This window comes from Homalodisca vitripennis, chromosome 3, assembly GCF_021130785.1.
Source record: "Homalodisca vitripennis isolate AUS2020 chromosome 3, UT_GWSS_2.1, whole genome shotgun sequence".
NCBI classification, from domain to species: Eukaryota; Metazoa; Arthropoda; class Insecta; order Hemiptera; family Cicadellidae; genus Homalodisca; species Homalodisca vitripennis.
The window spans coordinates 6,971,081-6,988,049 of NC_060209.1; the positions used below are offsets into that span (position 1 = coordinate 6,971,081).

The window sequence follows — 16,969 nt, forward strand, 5'->3', positions numbered from 1 at the left end:
ACCAGTCTCAGTACGGGCCTGCTGATATATTATTATGAAAAATACACTGTCCGCTTGACGTGTTAAAGCCATATTTTTGCAAAAATTCTAAAATAATATTTTGTAACAAGACAGCTCTAATGAACAATATTATTCCTAATAGGCCTCCTTGTTAGCCTTTGTATACAGTTTCTTTGGATTTACAAACAAAAACAATATCTAGAAAAACACATAATTACAACTTTTTTTATGAAAAAATAACAGAATTTTTAAACATTGGCACTGCCTTCTACAATATCTAAGACATTGCAATCTCGGCAAATTACAACTATCGGTAGCAGTAAGTGAGTGGGTGCAGATATACATTATTCTCCCCATACTCTAAGGTTTATTGGGTGCAACGTTTTGTGGAAGCAATGTTTTCAGACTTAAGCTCGATAACCAGCTTACTTGAACTGCCCATGCACAGCAATTGGAAAAATCTAAGCACAGCAGTATATGTAATTAAAAGGTAAAGAGTAGCTAGGATAACCTATCTTTTAAATTTTGAGTTCCACGTAAGGTTGTGATTAATAGCTTGCAGATGGACATCTGCTACAAACTTGAATAATAGAAGTAGTGAATACTACAAAACAAGCAATCAGTGCTATTGTTGGACTTAGCCAATATAAATATATGCAGAGAGGCCTACATGAATTATAAAATAAAGACTGTGGAATCATTGTACAGAACATGTCATCCTGCATGTAGCTAATCTAGATCTCTCTACCTACAGGCTACACTACTCATAACTACAATGCGACATGGCTTAAACTAAACTCGGCCCATCCAAAGATTACCCTGATAGAAAAGAAGCCTTCTTTCATTGGAGCAAAGCTACACCATTGGCTCCTGATCAACCCCTTCTACAGTGTGGAAGAGTACCTGGACTGGCACAACCGTGTCTCCTAACTGTGAACTTTTTTAATTTTTTTAACTGTAAAACTGTATGTCTTTTTATCAAGTTTAAAAAAATGTTTTGTTTGACGCCATTTCAATCTTGAAGATTGTCAATAAAGATTTCTCTCTCTCTCTCTCTCTCTCTCTCTCTCTCTCTCTCTCTCTCTCTCTCTCTCTCTCTCTCTCTCTCTCTCTCTCTCTCTCACCACTTACCTTATGATATCAAGTCATTTAAGAAGGGGCTAACCAGCTGACTACTTTAAAATTCTTTCTATACCTTAGACGTACGTTCATACAAAGCACAATTCTAAGGAAAATTTCTACAGAGCTTTCCCTAAAGAACACTTTTGACTACTAACATGTACGTGATTGAAACTATTGAATGTATGAAAGTTTTGCCAATAAAGAATTTGAATCACTGAATTATTTTAGAAGCAATTCACTCATTGTTACTTTAACGAATACCGTACAGAAATATCTACTATAACTTCATTATTATCTGGTTCTTGGTGATTTCTTACAAGTTTAACAGCCTCCTTTACTTCATTTCAGAGCTGGGTAATAGTATATATATATATATATATATATATATATATATATATATATATATATATATATATATATATATATATATATATCCATAGATAGGTAGGTAGATATCTTTCTTAATCTTTGAACTTTTACATGCAATGGATCTCGTCACAGTAGGATGCAGTTTCAATTTGAAATTTAAAACAGATGGAGAAATACATTCAAATATACTCAATCAATAAGCAATCATGCAGTAAACGTATGGTTAAATCATAGACATAATACAGTTGAATCAAAGTATAGCTAAACTCAATAGTTCATAAGTTAAAAAGGGTTAAAAAGCAAGTTAAAAAGTTAAGTAAGCTAGTTACAATATAATAAATGTGCAACCCAGTGCGAGACATTCTTTTTGAACTTTACATGGCAACATGACACATACATTTCTAAATACTCATGCAACTTACAACTTCTCAAACTTTATCATGCTGGTGTCAGAACTGAAAAATTAATTTGTAAAAGAGTCTTTCAATAATCCAGTCATGCGTGACTTTCTTAAATCGTTTTGCACTGACATTCTGAGCACTTAAATGTAGTTTGTTAAAAAGAGATACACCAACAAACTCATAGTGAAACAAGATCTTACTCAATCTTGTGTATCCTACGGTCTATTAATTAAATCTCTATTTCTAGTAATATAATTATGTACATACTTGTTAAGCGTTAAACTAGTTGGAAGCGTGAACCGTCATATAGTTCAATGTCTTGTTTTAAAGTACTCCTATAAGAGCGTTTCCTGGAACCCTGATGAAGACTAGTAAACTTCTTACAGCAACTGTGAGGTAACTTATTGCGATTTGGACATTTTAAACCTCAGCAATCAATCTAGTCCCGTTAATGCAAGACGGGTTTTTATATATTCCGAAGCCATACATGAGAAGTGATGTTTCCTAACAATTATGAGGCAAGGCATGGCAATTGTAAGAAAACCGGGTCTCTGCAAATTGCATTGCCTGGCTTTTCGATATGGTTTTATATCTAAACTTCCAAATTTCCTCGCATGTGTACAACTGTAGTCGCACATCGGTTTTACATATTTTGTGTTAATGCACAAGTTCCTAAGGTTTTAACAAAATTGACACTAAGTGCAACTCCATTATATAATTCCACCATCACTGGATAGTTTTTCACACCTATACGTTTATTATGAATTTATGTTTTCAGTAGTTAACAAGTTGATATCATATGGTGGTATCTTCTTCATTGCTCCACTCTTCGTCTGTCTGATGCATATATTTCTTTACTCGTTGTAGGCACACACGATATGAATATCCTGCTATTGCAGAAATTACAAGACGTGAAATATTTGAACCTAAAAATCATAAAACTGTTTAAATATTTCTGGAGGTAATGCTTGTAATAAAATATCAACTATTAGTTCTTGACTAACAGTTCCTCTAATACGTATGAACACTTCAAACCGCCAACAAGATTCTTAAAACTCTCACAAGGTAAATAAAATAGGAAAGGTATACTTGCCAAGAGGTCTTGAGTACCAGTCGTCCTTTATTACTGGTGAAGATGCAAGTCCTTTTGTTTTCGAATCAAGAAAGATCATCTTGAAAATATTTTAGTACACTTGGATTGGACACCACATTGCATTCCATTTTTTTATTGTGCCACATTTAATTCTTTCAATATTGTTTCTAACTGTACTTTGTACCTTGTCTTGTTATCCTTGGTAATTTGTACCTGTAAAATGTTTTGAAGTTGTGTAAGCGTTAATTCCAGAGATCTGCTTCATATGTTAGGTTAAAGTGGATGCATGATTTCATCATCCTCGTGACCACTTTGTTACACAATAAATTCATGACAACACAGTTTTCATTAACCAAACTTGAATAGTTGTATTTTTATTGAAACAATCGCAATTGAAAACATAATTACAGAACATATAATTTAGATTACATACCGTATAGGATTAAACATTGTATAAACACGTGTTTTTTTTATAAATGTGTGGATATCTGGAATTTGCACTTCTATAATTTAATGAGTAAATAAAATACGGTAACTCTAAAATTCCTTCGGAAAAGGAATTGACGGGTAAAAAGTACAACTCTTGGTTCTATTTGATAGCGTTTGAATCCTAGGTTGTACACGTTTTAATATATTTAGACTCACTCTTGAACTGAATACAAGCCATTCAACAAAACCATTCTTGGAACGAAGCATTGTCGTCGATTATTAATGGGTGCTAAATATGTTTCACGCCTGTTGTTTCATGAACTGTAATAAAAAACCCAAACAGTGTATCTATCTTATACTCGTATATGACAGATCACAATAATAACTTCTAGTACTATTAAGAAACACCACGTTACCCTCTTTTACTCAGAGTCTCTCTACGGAGACTAAAAAAAAAAATTCAAAAATCAAAATTCAAAATTTGGAAAGGGAGAATTCAAATGTTTTAATTTGAGCAATAAGACTATATGTTGCTGTAATTATATTTTCCAGTTTAATACTTTTTTAATGAAGAAGTGAGGATAGTATCTGAAAATATATTTGTAACAGACTCTTTGTTGCCCATGCCCTGGCATATAGTGGCATTAACTCATTTATATTCATATACAATAATATGTATTAAAATGTTATACGGTATTGATTTTTTTTGCTTCGATATTTGCTTTTAATGCAATTATGTTAATATCGGCCTTTTTATTTTAACACATATGATTCGACTCAAAATGAAACTGCCTAAATAATTAAGTAATTCGCTATTCAGAGACAGCTGAGATGTTTGCAATTTTATCGCGGAAGCTAAAATGTTACTACTACTGGATAGTGAATGCTGAGTCAGAGTCAGATGTCGTGTTGTGCAGATAAGATTACAAGTTTTCAGATTACACAAACAATAGGAAGACAGACAGAGTTATTGTCAGTGGCAGCGCAAAAGATGTGTGATTTTCTGTACTAGTATAAGTAACTGTGCGTTTGTGATTCTTCTGGATTGTTGTGTCAAGTTGAAATCATCCTATCGTTTCAATCTGACATGGATGATTTGAATGAACAAGGAACTGTGAGTTACTGTTGTTAAACATGAAATATACCTGTCAGTTTAATTACATAAATTTTTCCAACCAATTGACATTGAAATAGGCCAAATTAAATTATTTGCATGCCTCCCTTTGTTTTGGGATATTGTTATTAAGTTATATAATTATGCTAACACACTGTGATGTTGGATTAGGCTAATTGAAAATAAACAAGCCTGTTTAGAAATAAAATAAGCTAGTATTCTGTATGGTCAAAATTATTGTGTGAGACTACATTTAGCCTATGACTGTGTGCTAAAAGTTAACTGTGCATGGAAGTCAGGTTTTTAGCTCCCAGGAATTTTATATGTTGACGGATTCTATACAGTTTAATTAACTTAGTGAAGAGTATGAATGGCTCATGAGGGAAATGCTTGGACAATTTAGGATTTTGGGTAGGGTACCTACATGATTACAGAGGTATTTTACATTTTAAATTACTTAGTCTATCAGTAATCTTATTTCAGTTTATCTTTTAGTAGATTTCGCCTCAGGCTGTATTGATTTAAAAAATATTTAGTTCTAATTAAACATATCTTTCCTTATACCTATTCTGTTACAATTGTCCCTGGCTTTACATCCTTTAATATGAGTGGTAAAATAAAGATTTTTGTTGTTGTTTGGACATGCATTATTAAAATAATACTTTGGTATTATTCAGAGGCCACTATTTTTGGAACAGTTTTTCTTACCGGGACCTATAAAGGGTAGACTTTAAGGAGCCTACACTCGTTATTTGGTCGTTTTTATCGAATGTATCTATTGTTTTTTATAAAATTAAGGCTGCAGTATAATAAGAGGCCACCACCACAATAGAAACATAGTATACCTATCCTATCCTTAAAAAAAGTAAAAAGTAACTAAATGTTAAACTGTTTTGTTTGTTATATTTTATAGATACACAACATACTTAGATGCTAGTGTTTATATAATGTAATTCGTGTCAACATTTTTGTTTCTATAGGCTAGTTTAGATAATTATACATATGATTCTATTGTGTTGGTGGTCTCTTATTATACTGTACCCTAAAATTAATAATTCAATATTACAATTTACTTACTTAACATTTATGACTTCAACGTATACTGATAAATTATATTGTCTAACGTAAACAATCAAAAACAAGTGAAATCTATTTTTTTGAAATTTTAAAATGACATTGAGTATGAGATTCAAAGTTCTTGGCGTTGGGTCATAGAAATTGAGGATTGGAATACAGGCAGACTGTTTAGCAGACTATCTAAACTATCTTCAATTATTTGTACCATATTGAAGTGCGCCTGTCAGATAAGAATCCTTTCCTCCTTTTCCCAAAAGCGGTTGCTCACAGGGGCAGCAGTATAATAAGCGGCTACCAACCCAATCAGATGATGATTATTGGACAATTCTAATCATCGATATTCATGACTGTCCTAACGACTGAAAGCAAACTGTCAAAGACTAAAAACAAAATGTTGAACCAAATAACGTAATATATATTTCAAAGGAAAATATGGCTTTGCTTGTTTTCAATCTTAGAAATTAACGTATAAATATTAATATAATGTAGCCTATAAATTAAAATATAGTATATAATCACATCAAAAACATAAAATTGAATTACCTTAGGCCTATGTATTTTCAAGAATAAACGTAACTGCTTGTGAAACAAAAAAGACACTACGTCACTATTCTTGCCGCTATTAGTCAATAACATAATACATGATTTTAATTTAAAATTTATTTCCAAACACGATTTTACTTTGAATTAGTTTTGAGTGAATAAGTTTTATGCTTTTAAAATCATATTATTTTGAAGCTATATGTAAAATAAATGTATTTGTTTTAGATTGAAAAAAAATTAACTAAACTAGGCTATACTTAATCAATGTTTGAGTAGCTTAGTACTTATGATTACTTGAGCCAACCTGAAATGGCACTTCTGCATGTACTGATGCCGTCAAAAGTACATTCATGAAAATAATTAAGTCACAGTTTGTTTGATTTCAACTAAAATAGTACACGATTTTTCATTATATTCATAATACCAAATTTAGAATGGGGTAGGGTACGATAAGCGGACCTGGTTTTTTGTATCGAAGAATGTAATCATCGATACCTAATATTCGCATCTCAAATCCTAGACTAGAATAACTTTATTGATCTCAAGGACATAAACATGCATCAGATCTTGTCAGTCATAAAACAACTATAATAAAGATAAACATCATAAAACAATAGTGCATTTCATTGCATGCAAAGCAAGGAAAAAAATACAAGCAAATAATATATAAAATAACAACAATGTTTATGTAAAACAAGTCAAACTGTACAAGCATTAAAACATCTAAAAAAATCCAAAAAAGAGGATATTTACACAAAGTCTACATCTGCGACTATGACTATGACTATGAATCGATATAAAAGTATCTGTAGTCCGCAACATATGTTTCAAATTAAAATGTGAATTTAATATTAACAGTGATCAAACAAACTATTATAACCAAATAACCAAATTAGGAAAACTGAAGACGACCATATTTGCTGCTCTCACAGTTACATTTGTTTCTTTCCCACAAATTTCACATAATGGGTTTTTCGGTACGAGTCCTACATGTTGAAGCCACGAAAAACATGTCTTATCATCTTTCAAACCGATGTTGTGTAGTTTTCTAAAATTGACTGCCATTCTTAATAATCAAATGTTACTTATGTAAAATTGAAATATTACCTTACGTGTATTATTTGAAAGTGTTTACAGCTATTGATATAGATTATTTAAGTTAATTGTTCAAAATAATTAATTAGTATCGATTGATTATATCGATGGTTATGATTGAGTAATATCGTTTGCCAAAATTTCGATATAAAAAACCGGGTCCGCTTATCGTACCCTACCCTTAGAATGTTCAAAAAAAGTCTTCTCAAGATCGTTTTAGGTATGTCACGTTTGTTCTTACCTTTCTTGCGGTTTTCACCTTTAATTCTAGTTTTTAACTCATCAATACAAACTGGACGGTTCGGATTTAAAGGAGCAAAGTCATTATCTTTTAACCATTTTAAACATTGGTCAGTGTTTATAAAATTATTTTGAGCCAATATCTGCATATTCATCGCCATTGTGGCCTGTCATTGTCACTATCCTTCTACATAAACGAAATAAAAACAGGTAGGTGGTAATGACATCACTAATCTATATAAAGAAAGCTGGCAATGATTATTTATGGATATATATCGGTCAAATGTCGTATTCGATAGTATAGATATTTAAAATCGATAATCATAATCAGATTGTGTTGTTGGCCGCTTATTATACTGTAGCCCTCACAGCTATCTGGGCAGCAAGCTATTCTAAAGTATCACTAACATGTAGTCTAGGTTAAAGTTGTTTTTGTTATTTTTAATACTACTGTAAAGTTATTTTTTTTGTAAGCTAATATGTTATTAATGTGTAATAATTCTTACTGTATTGATTATTAGGTACTTTGGGATTATACCGACCACACCCAGACATGAATCGTTATTTCACATTTCGTTTCTACTGATTACTAGATTAGCGTAGAACAATATTTCGTCAATATAAAACAGGAATTGTCTTATCGCAAACACCTCCCCATCCTCAGACAGAGGTCAAAGTCGAGCGTCTAGTAGATAACGTGATTGCAGAGTCTCGCCGCCCGTTCAGCTGGTGCATCGCTTTGTTGTACTTCCGTGTTTTACCTCTACATTTCTCCAAACACAAAAATTCAACAAAAACAAACATTTACCAAACTAAACTTTTTATTAAAAAAACACTCAAAACTTGTTTTTATTCTTGATCACATTCCGCCACCCAAAATGCGAGTGCCTCCGGCCATCAGCGCGGGGCTTCGACAGCACCTTCGGTGCTGCCCCGCGCTGATGTCGACGAAAGAAAAACATCCCTCGAGATAGTACCTATCAGTAAAATATCAAACCTAGAGGGGCTAATCAGAAATATAAATTGAATTGTAATGGAAAGGCAATGATGTACCGTGCAAATCACGTGATGCCGCGCGGCCTGCCGTAATCAGGATTCTCGAGAAAGATAAGATAACAGCGACAACAATACCGATCACAATACCTGGAAATGCTTGTAAGTTTGTAATTTTGTAATTGAAGAGTTGTTTTTTCGTTCTATCATGTTTGTTTCTATAAATTTCTATTTTTGTGTTCTTCATACTGGTGTGGTCGGTATAATCCCAAAGTACCGATTATTATATAATATTGGAGTTGGGTAATATACTGAATCGTTCGATAATGACGATCGAATAACAAGTTTAGGCTGCTTTTTAAAGTCCCGCCCCTATAAAAAGTACATTATTAGGAAGAACAGGCTTGATTTGACTTTGTGTTAAAATTACATGTCATTATGTTCTTGTTTTCTGCATCCCAAAAGACAGGGAAGAAGAAGAAGACCACTCTGTAGGAACAGAGTGGTAGATCTACTTCTTATTATTGCACTATATAAACCGGTTTAGATTAGGTTATCATAAATAACATCTTATTAGTAGTACCAAAGTTAAAGATAACCTGTGTGAGCGCTCACGTTATCTTAAGTTCCAGATCATCCAATTTTTCCGACGTCAGGTCACGATGAATGATAGCCACGTGACCTAAGGTTGGAAAATTACCAATCGGAAATGCCCCTGGCCATCAGTGCAAACTTCGGTGGCCTACAATTCTGGAAAAAAAAGAAAATCCTCATGAGATAGTACCCTAAATTCAAGTTCATATCACGTGAGCGCTCATAAATGCCAACTTTAACTTTTTATATTTATGTATGTATGTATAGCGAAATAAAAAATAGTAGAATTGGACAGAGTACCCATTCTTCTCACTGATATCGCTTCTTTTTGGGAGGCTGAAAACAAGTACTGCTAGTCACAATAATATCCTCATAGTTTATAGATCCCAGGCTGCAGTGTAATAAATGGCCACCAACATAATCAAGTTACAATTGAATAACCACCTAAAAAAAGTGAAAACAAAAAATGTCGAACCATATTATCTAATAGGTATTCCAAATTATATAGTTCTGCTTGTTTTAAATCAATATTTTAACGATAAATAAAAAACTCTATATTTATAAAGTGTTCAAATAAAACAATAACTTTTACTTACCTTTTACAATTTTCTGTATTTCTTTTTCTATTTTTTTGAATATACATGTCCGACTCCTTGTGAAAAACAGAACACACGTTAAATCGCCATTCTATTTCTCGCCATTAGTAAAATACCAAACTTTATTTTACTTTGAATTAATGTTCAACTGAACTATGTATTAGGCTTTTAAAATCGTAGTATATTTTAAAATCGTATGATAGTGAAGCTATACTTTTATATGTAAAAGAAATGTATTTCTCTTATATTCTATAAAATAACTAAACTTATTTAAACAATGTTTGAGCAGCGCAGTACCTACTCATGATTACTTCAGCCAATCTGAGATGGTATTTCTGTTGGCAATGATGCTATCAAAACTACTATATTCATTATTTAAAAAGTCTTAATTTGTTTGATTCCAACTAAAATAATACACAATTTTCAATATATTCATATTAAATTTTAAATGTTCAAAAAAGTCTTCTCAAGTGGGTTTGTTTTGAGTTTTTTTTGCAGCAAAACATTATTTGACTTCCATCTTTAATTCTAGTTTTCGTTTCCTTACTACAAATTGGACGCTTCGGATTTAAAGGAATAAAGTCATTATCTTTCAACCATTAAAAACATTGTTTAATGTTAAAAAAACATTTTGTGATAATAACTGCTTGGTCATCGCCATTGTTCTTACCGGTGTCACTAGCCTTCTCACTACATAAATGAAATAAAAACAGCTGTTGATAATTAATTATGAATATCAGTAGGTCAAATGTTGTATTCCATAGTGTTGATATTTATAATTGATATTCATGATTTAATTGTGTTGGTGGCTGCTTGGCTGGTATCTGCAACCAGATCCCAGGTAACAAAAAAAATTGTTGAATTATAATGGCCTCCTGATAATACCAAAGTACCATTGACATTTTGGTTGCAGTAGCCTGTTACAAGCAGTCACCACGACAATTGAATTGAAATTTATGTAAAGATAAACTATCCAAAAATAACAAAATCCAAAATGTTCTACTGAATTAGGTTAGAGGAAGGCTATTTAAAATGATGTGTGGTAAAACACTTTATTACCAAGTGGCACAAAATCGTTCATGTTGGAAGGCACTTCAATCACTATTACAATGACGTGTGGTAACAAATTTGTTAGTGTTTTTAAATCTAGTGCCACTATTCTAGTCTACTTCCCACTCAAAAAAAGAAAAGAGTAGAGTAAGATAAGCGGACTCAGTTTTTTGTATCAATGTTATCGAACGATATTTAATTATTATAGCCATCGATATAATAACACATTAGTAATATGAACAATTACTAAATCATTTGCTCATCTGTAGACACATTTTCATATTCTAAATACAATTTGTTCTATAGGCCTAAGTAACTTTCTTTCGAATAAAAAAAAGAAGGCCTAGCTAAAAATCTAGCTAAATGGAAAACTGTATAAAATAACACTAAAATATGACTTACTGTCTTTCTCGGTTTCAAGATGTTTCTTTTGTTGTCACCTTTACTTTCTTATTTAAATGACACTTTTCCTATCATCTGTCTCAATTTTTTTCATAAAGTTTTATAATTTTTCCATCAACCATGTTAATTTTGTTGACCCAAACTGTAGTCCTAATGCTCAACAGCGATGCTGATGTGAGGTTAGAGCCAGTATTCTGTGCTGCAGAGTCGGAAATAACTAATTATTTGGCATTTAGGCTTCTTTTCCTAGGTAAAATATCACCACTTGTAAAGTAGGCCACCAATTTTTGTTGGCTGCTGCGGCTCTGCACCCGCCAACGTAGTAATGGTGAGTGAGTGGTTTCTTTTACCCATTTGTTCATGATTTGCTGGCTACAAGATGATCTGTAGATATATATTATTCACTTACAGGTCTCATACACTAGTATGCTTAGATTGTTTGTTGTAATATATGGAAGTTGTGCTTAGGTTTGTTTATAAATTTTCTAATATGTTTTTTGTAGGTTATTTTTTCCCATAATAGTTGTAAATAAGACTCTCACCAGGTTTAAATAAAACATATTAAAGTTGAAATTGTCATTCTTTGAGGTAAGAATTGCCCATTTTTATTTGTTGTATTTCAAGACATGTTTTTTTGACAACAGCTAAAACCAATGCAGGGTGATTGATGTACATCCATGAGATGTACAGCCATGAGCTGCAAAAGTAGAAAAACTTAATGTTGCTCCATGCCAAATGTAGTTATAATTTTAATATTCTTATATTCAACTTCGTTATTTTTTATTAGCACCACTTAACCCTGGATCTGGCAGTTGAAAGTCCTGTACCAGCTGGCACTATTTTTCTGTTTGTGCACATTATTGTTTTAAAATCTTTACAATTTTAGTTATTGAAGTAAAGTCTGCATTTGTATATATTTTCTATTTGAGTATATTACAGGGGATATTCATGTGTAGTTTATATATTTATTATGTTTATTTATTCTGAAGTTGCCTTAGTAAAATACAAACAAAGTTTTTGGAAAAATCTGTTATATAAACAATATGTCAAAAATGATATATTAAGCAAAACAATAAAAATTATTTCCACTCTACCAAAAAAATAAAATGTTATTGAAAAAATGAAATTTGTTTGCTCAATTGGTATTAAAGAGAATGTCAAAACTAAAAGTCGTAAACAATAACAAAAACACTCTCATTTCCAAACAAAACTTTACAATTGCCAGAAAATTTTCTAAGGAAAATTTTGGTGTACAGTAGGGTCTTGATAATTCGAGCCCTGGTAATCCGAGGCTCCTTAGATTTAAAACAATTGTAGATAGTTTATTTCGATCAGTAGTATGTGCCAACAACATCAAAAAGGAAGCCCCATTTCGGGCCTGATCCTTCAGGAAAAAGCTTTGTTTTCCCGAAATGACTTAAAATAAGGTGAACTGGATATTACTTTAAGTGCATGATGGTTGGAACATTGGAAAAAAACTATACGGTATCAGGCAACCTTGAAATATGAGGCGAAAAATTGTCTGCAGATTCTGAAGTTGTTTGAGAGTTTTGTGAAAGTTTTTACAGATAATCAAAGATGAAAATCTTACTGTAAACCAGAGTTACAATTATTGTGATGAAACTGCACTGAATCTTAAGATGTTACCCTCCAAGACCTTTGCCTCTAAAGAAGAAAAGGCAGTCACAGAACTTAAAAAATCAAAAGAGAGAGTTACAGTGTTATCTGCTGCAAATGATAGTGGTGACCACAGATTAAAACCGATGATCATAGGTAAATCTGCTAAACCTCGGACCTTAAGAAATATCTCAAAGTCTGCTTTGCCTGTAACTTTTACAAATAAAAAAATCATCATGTATGAACAAAGCAATTGTTAACAAATGGTTCTTTGAAGAATTTGTGCCTGAAAAAAATATTTAAAGAAACAGAATTTGCCTTTGAAAGCGATCTTGACACTAGACAACGCTGGGTGCCATCCTGATGAAGAAAAACTCACTTGTGAGGGAATTTGCACTCTGTTTTTGTTGCCAAACATCACTAGCCTTATTCAGCCTATGGATCAAAGTGTATTAGAAGTTATGAAAAAGAAAAGTATCAACGTTGTTGTAGTACATGCTGCAAGTGACAGAAGGCGAAGAGACAATAAGCAATCTTATCCAGAAAACTTGTACAAATGAAAAATGTGGTCCATTTGATAGCTGAGTCTTAGGATGTAGTTAAAGCAGACACTAGCAACAAATCTTGAACAAAATCGTGGAACAAAATCTTGAAAAAAGACTCAAGCACAAGTTAAGAGAACAATCCAGATGACGATTTGTCCGTAGCAGAACTTGCATACAAAGAAGTTCACAGGATATGAACAAATGGACACAAGTGAAGTGTCCGAGTAGTTAATAGATGATGAACAACATGAAGTTACTGACCAAGCTATCATAGAAATGATATCTGAAACAGGTGACCAATTAGAAGGAAGTGATGACGAGGATGTGTGTGAAGAGAGTATGGCAGTGATGACTCACACGCAAGGGCTGGCGGAACTGGAGGCAGTGCTTACCTACGTAGAATAACAACTGACAGGGCCTCCTGTCGATAATGCTCCTCAAACGATGGTGAGACATCACAGCAAAAAAAGTTATTCAAATTTAAAGTAAATTACTTTGGACCCTTTTTTAAAGTAAACCATATATGCATACCAGGTAACTGATTCTTGAATTATGTGTTTTACTGTATAAATAAAATATGATAAAAAAATACGTTGAAAAGGTTTTTTCAGCTGTTTATTCAGTTTAATGCGAGTTTCTCTAAATTCAAGGTACCAACAGCCCCAATTACCACGGATTATCGAGACTCTACTCTATTACAGTAACATATATATATATATAATACCTTTAAAAAGAAAGGAAAAGGTTTCCTTAAGTGACTAGTCACAATTAGTCTTGTCTATCAGTTTTGAGTGTAGTTTTCAATAACAGAACTTTGATTATAAGTACAGTTTGAAAAATACAATTGTCAAATGTAGAAAATTCGTTATGTATGCATCATTAATATTCACATGTTTCGGTAGGAACATTAAAGAAACTTATTGAACAAGAATCAATATTTCCTTGCATTGTGTCGGTTCATCTTGTCTTAACAGGCAGAGATCAGTCGGGCATCCTGGTAGGGCAGTTTGCTCATGGGAAGGTGGTTAGCCCTGAAGTAGGGTAAATAGTGACAGTTGGGCATTTAGGTTTTTTTGTCAAAACTAATATACGATAGCGGTTCAAATCAAAACCTTAACATTAAACCTTAACATCAAATGGAAACTTCGTATTTGCCCTTGGTAGGAGAGGTTTAAGATATGGGTATAACAAGTTGAGATATGGGTTGGGTATGGTAAGATATGGGTAGAGTAGGTTGGTACATATTCAAGAGATTATGATAATAGGGTTTTTTGTTATTTTCAAAAAAATAATTGTGATCAATATGTTGGATAAGTGCCAAAAGTAATGACATGGGAAGGGTAGACACTCAAATTTTCATCTGAAATTCCAAAAAAATATTTCTATGATACTTCTATTATGCTTTCAAGGATGTCCGTACTCAGGTTAATTAACAATTAATTAACTGTTTGCTTTTAAAAGTAATTCTTTTAAACTATCTTACCTGGTTTTAAGTTTTGTTAAATTAAAACCAAAACAACACACACACACACACACACACACACACACACACACACACACACACACACACACACACATTTTTGTTGTTTTTGTTAAGATAGGTTCTTTCCTTTGTTGTAATCTGTATCTGTAATCTGGTGATTATCTCCAACTGGGACTTCATTAAATCCTTATCAGGACTGTGAGATGGAGTGGTGGACATTAAGAGATTATCACCATCACTGCATTGCCTCATTGAGGTTGAAATGCCCATCATTTTGTGGAAACTTGTATGTCTGGTCATACTTTGTATGTGATGGTGGACAAAAATATGATTACAATGGTTCAGTGGTCTGATTACTTTTAACAATATTTTGGGATTATAGTATAGGATATATTATAGATAATTGACTGATATGTTTACAGAATTATTTGATCATTGTTCTAGAATTGTTTTATTTTGTTTGATTAATGAATAGTCTTATTTGAACGTAATTTTCAGGAGTTATTCAGTCACCATGGCGTTATCTTACGGAGTCCAAACATTCGTGAAGATGACGGCTATTGTAATGGAACTCTCAGTATTGTGCAGTATGTAAGTAATTATTACATTTACACGTTTAAAATATTTGTTAGCCTAGGCTCTCAGACGTTCTACTTATCTATGTTGTACAGTAGTAATAGCCAAATGAATTGAGCAGAGTAGTGTTGAAATTTTGTAGCACCAATAGACTGTGTTGGTGACTATCTGTAACCCTAAAATATTTGTGTTTACTTGCTTAATGGCACTGAGTATTTTGAGTAGTTTTTATCTTTTTTGTGAAACTGTTATTTACTACTAATATATATCATCTTTATTATAAAACAAATTACAAGTTAATTGTTGTTGTTGTTATATGTACATATTTTATTCTAGTAAAAACATAGTATTGTATGTTTTCATAAGCACTTATGAGTGAGCAATGAAGTATATGATGCAATGCTGACAGCAATGACTCATTGTTCAAATATTATCGGTTTGATCCTCTGCTCATATTCTTTTCAGTACTTAACAAAAATTACCTCATTTATATATTTTTTATGGATTTAAAAATGTATTTGATACAGATTTTGTAGGTAGAGGAGGAAACGTGCACTATACACACTAATTCCACATCCAGTAGTGGGAACTTTATCTCATGGTATTAGAGCTACTTTATATGTAAGCTCTCAGGGCTCGGTCCTTTCCTCTCATCAGAAATTGTTTAAGATCTAGTCCACAGCTCGGTTTGGGTCATGACATCTAGTCGTAGTTGCCCCCACTGTCAAGAATATTCAGGCAGATTGTTTCCACCTATATCACTACAAATTATTGAAGCATCCAGATATTGCCTTTTTTAGCATGGGAAATGGAAGAAAATGCGCTCTGCGTTGTCACGACTACTCGGAGATTACATGCAGACTGCATACTTCACTATAGTTGCTCTTTAGAGTAATTTGCACAGTCCAATATCCTCAGGTATTCTGATCTCAGATCCTCTGCTGTTGCTGGTATGTTTGTGTACATTCCTGTCTACACTGCATCTTTACTGTTTCTGACTTGCATCTGGTATATTGTTGTCTCTCCACTGCTAAGAGCTTATGAAGGATGATTCCATCAATAACCAGGACTGCTGGCTTGGATACTGTATGGTGAGAGTATGCGATTCTTTAGTGCTGCTTGATGATGTGATTGAGCTAGCCGTAACCTGTACACATGCTTATTTAGCACACTTGCTCAAATTGCAATTGCGTACAGACACAGGCTGTAAATATTAACAAACTTTTCCTAAGCTGAATATTGTAGTACCTCAATTATTGAAATACGAGGTGTGGCTATTAAATGATGAGACTGATGCTGCTACGGATTAAGGAGAAGTACCTTTCTCTTTATTATGCAGCTAGTCTTGCTTCTGTGAACAAGATTATTTAGTCAGAGCACATTCGTATTATTCTTGTTTTTATTTTGCCTGATAAAGTAATTAGTGTAAAAGCAATGAACTATTGTGAAATTTTACTTGGAAAAACTTGCTACCGTACTGAAACTTATAATTTACTGAAAGAAGTGTCTGGCATTGAATATTTATCATGGGCACATGTTTTTGAGTGGTTTAAGCATTTTAAAGATGGCAGAGAAGACATTGAAGATGACTCTGGCCAGGTTGCTCTTCAACGGCCAGGTCACTCTTCAA

General features: G+C 32.8%; 1 protein-coding gene across 1 annotated transcript in view; it reads left to right on the plus strand.

Annotated features, from left to right (window-relative positions):
- The first annotated feature begins 4,278 nt into the window (after positions 1-4,278).
- LOC124356566 (TBC1 domain family member 15) overlaps positions 4,279-16,969 on the plus strand; it is a 57,680-nt gene continuing 44,989 nt past the window's right edge. The window contains 2 exon segments of the mRNA XM_046807643.1: positions 4,279-4,528; positions 15,262-15,354. Of these exon segments, the coding sequence (XP_046663599.1) occupies positions 4,502-4,528; positions 15,262-15,354 (120 nt within the window). The 5' untranslated portion in view covers positions 4,279-4,501.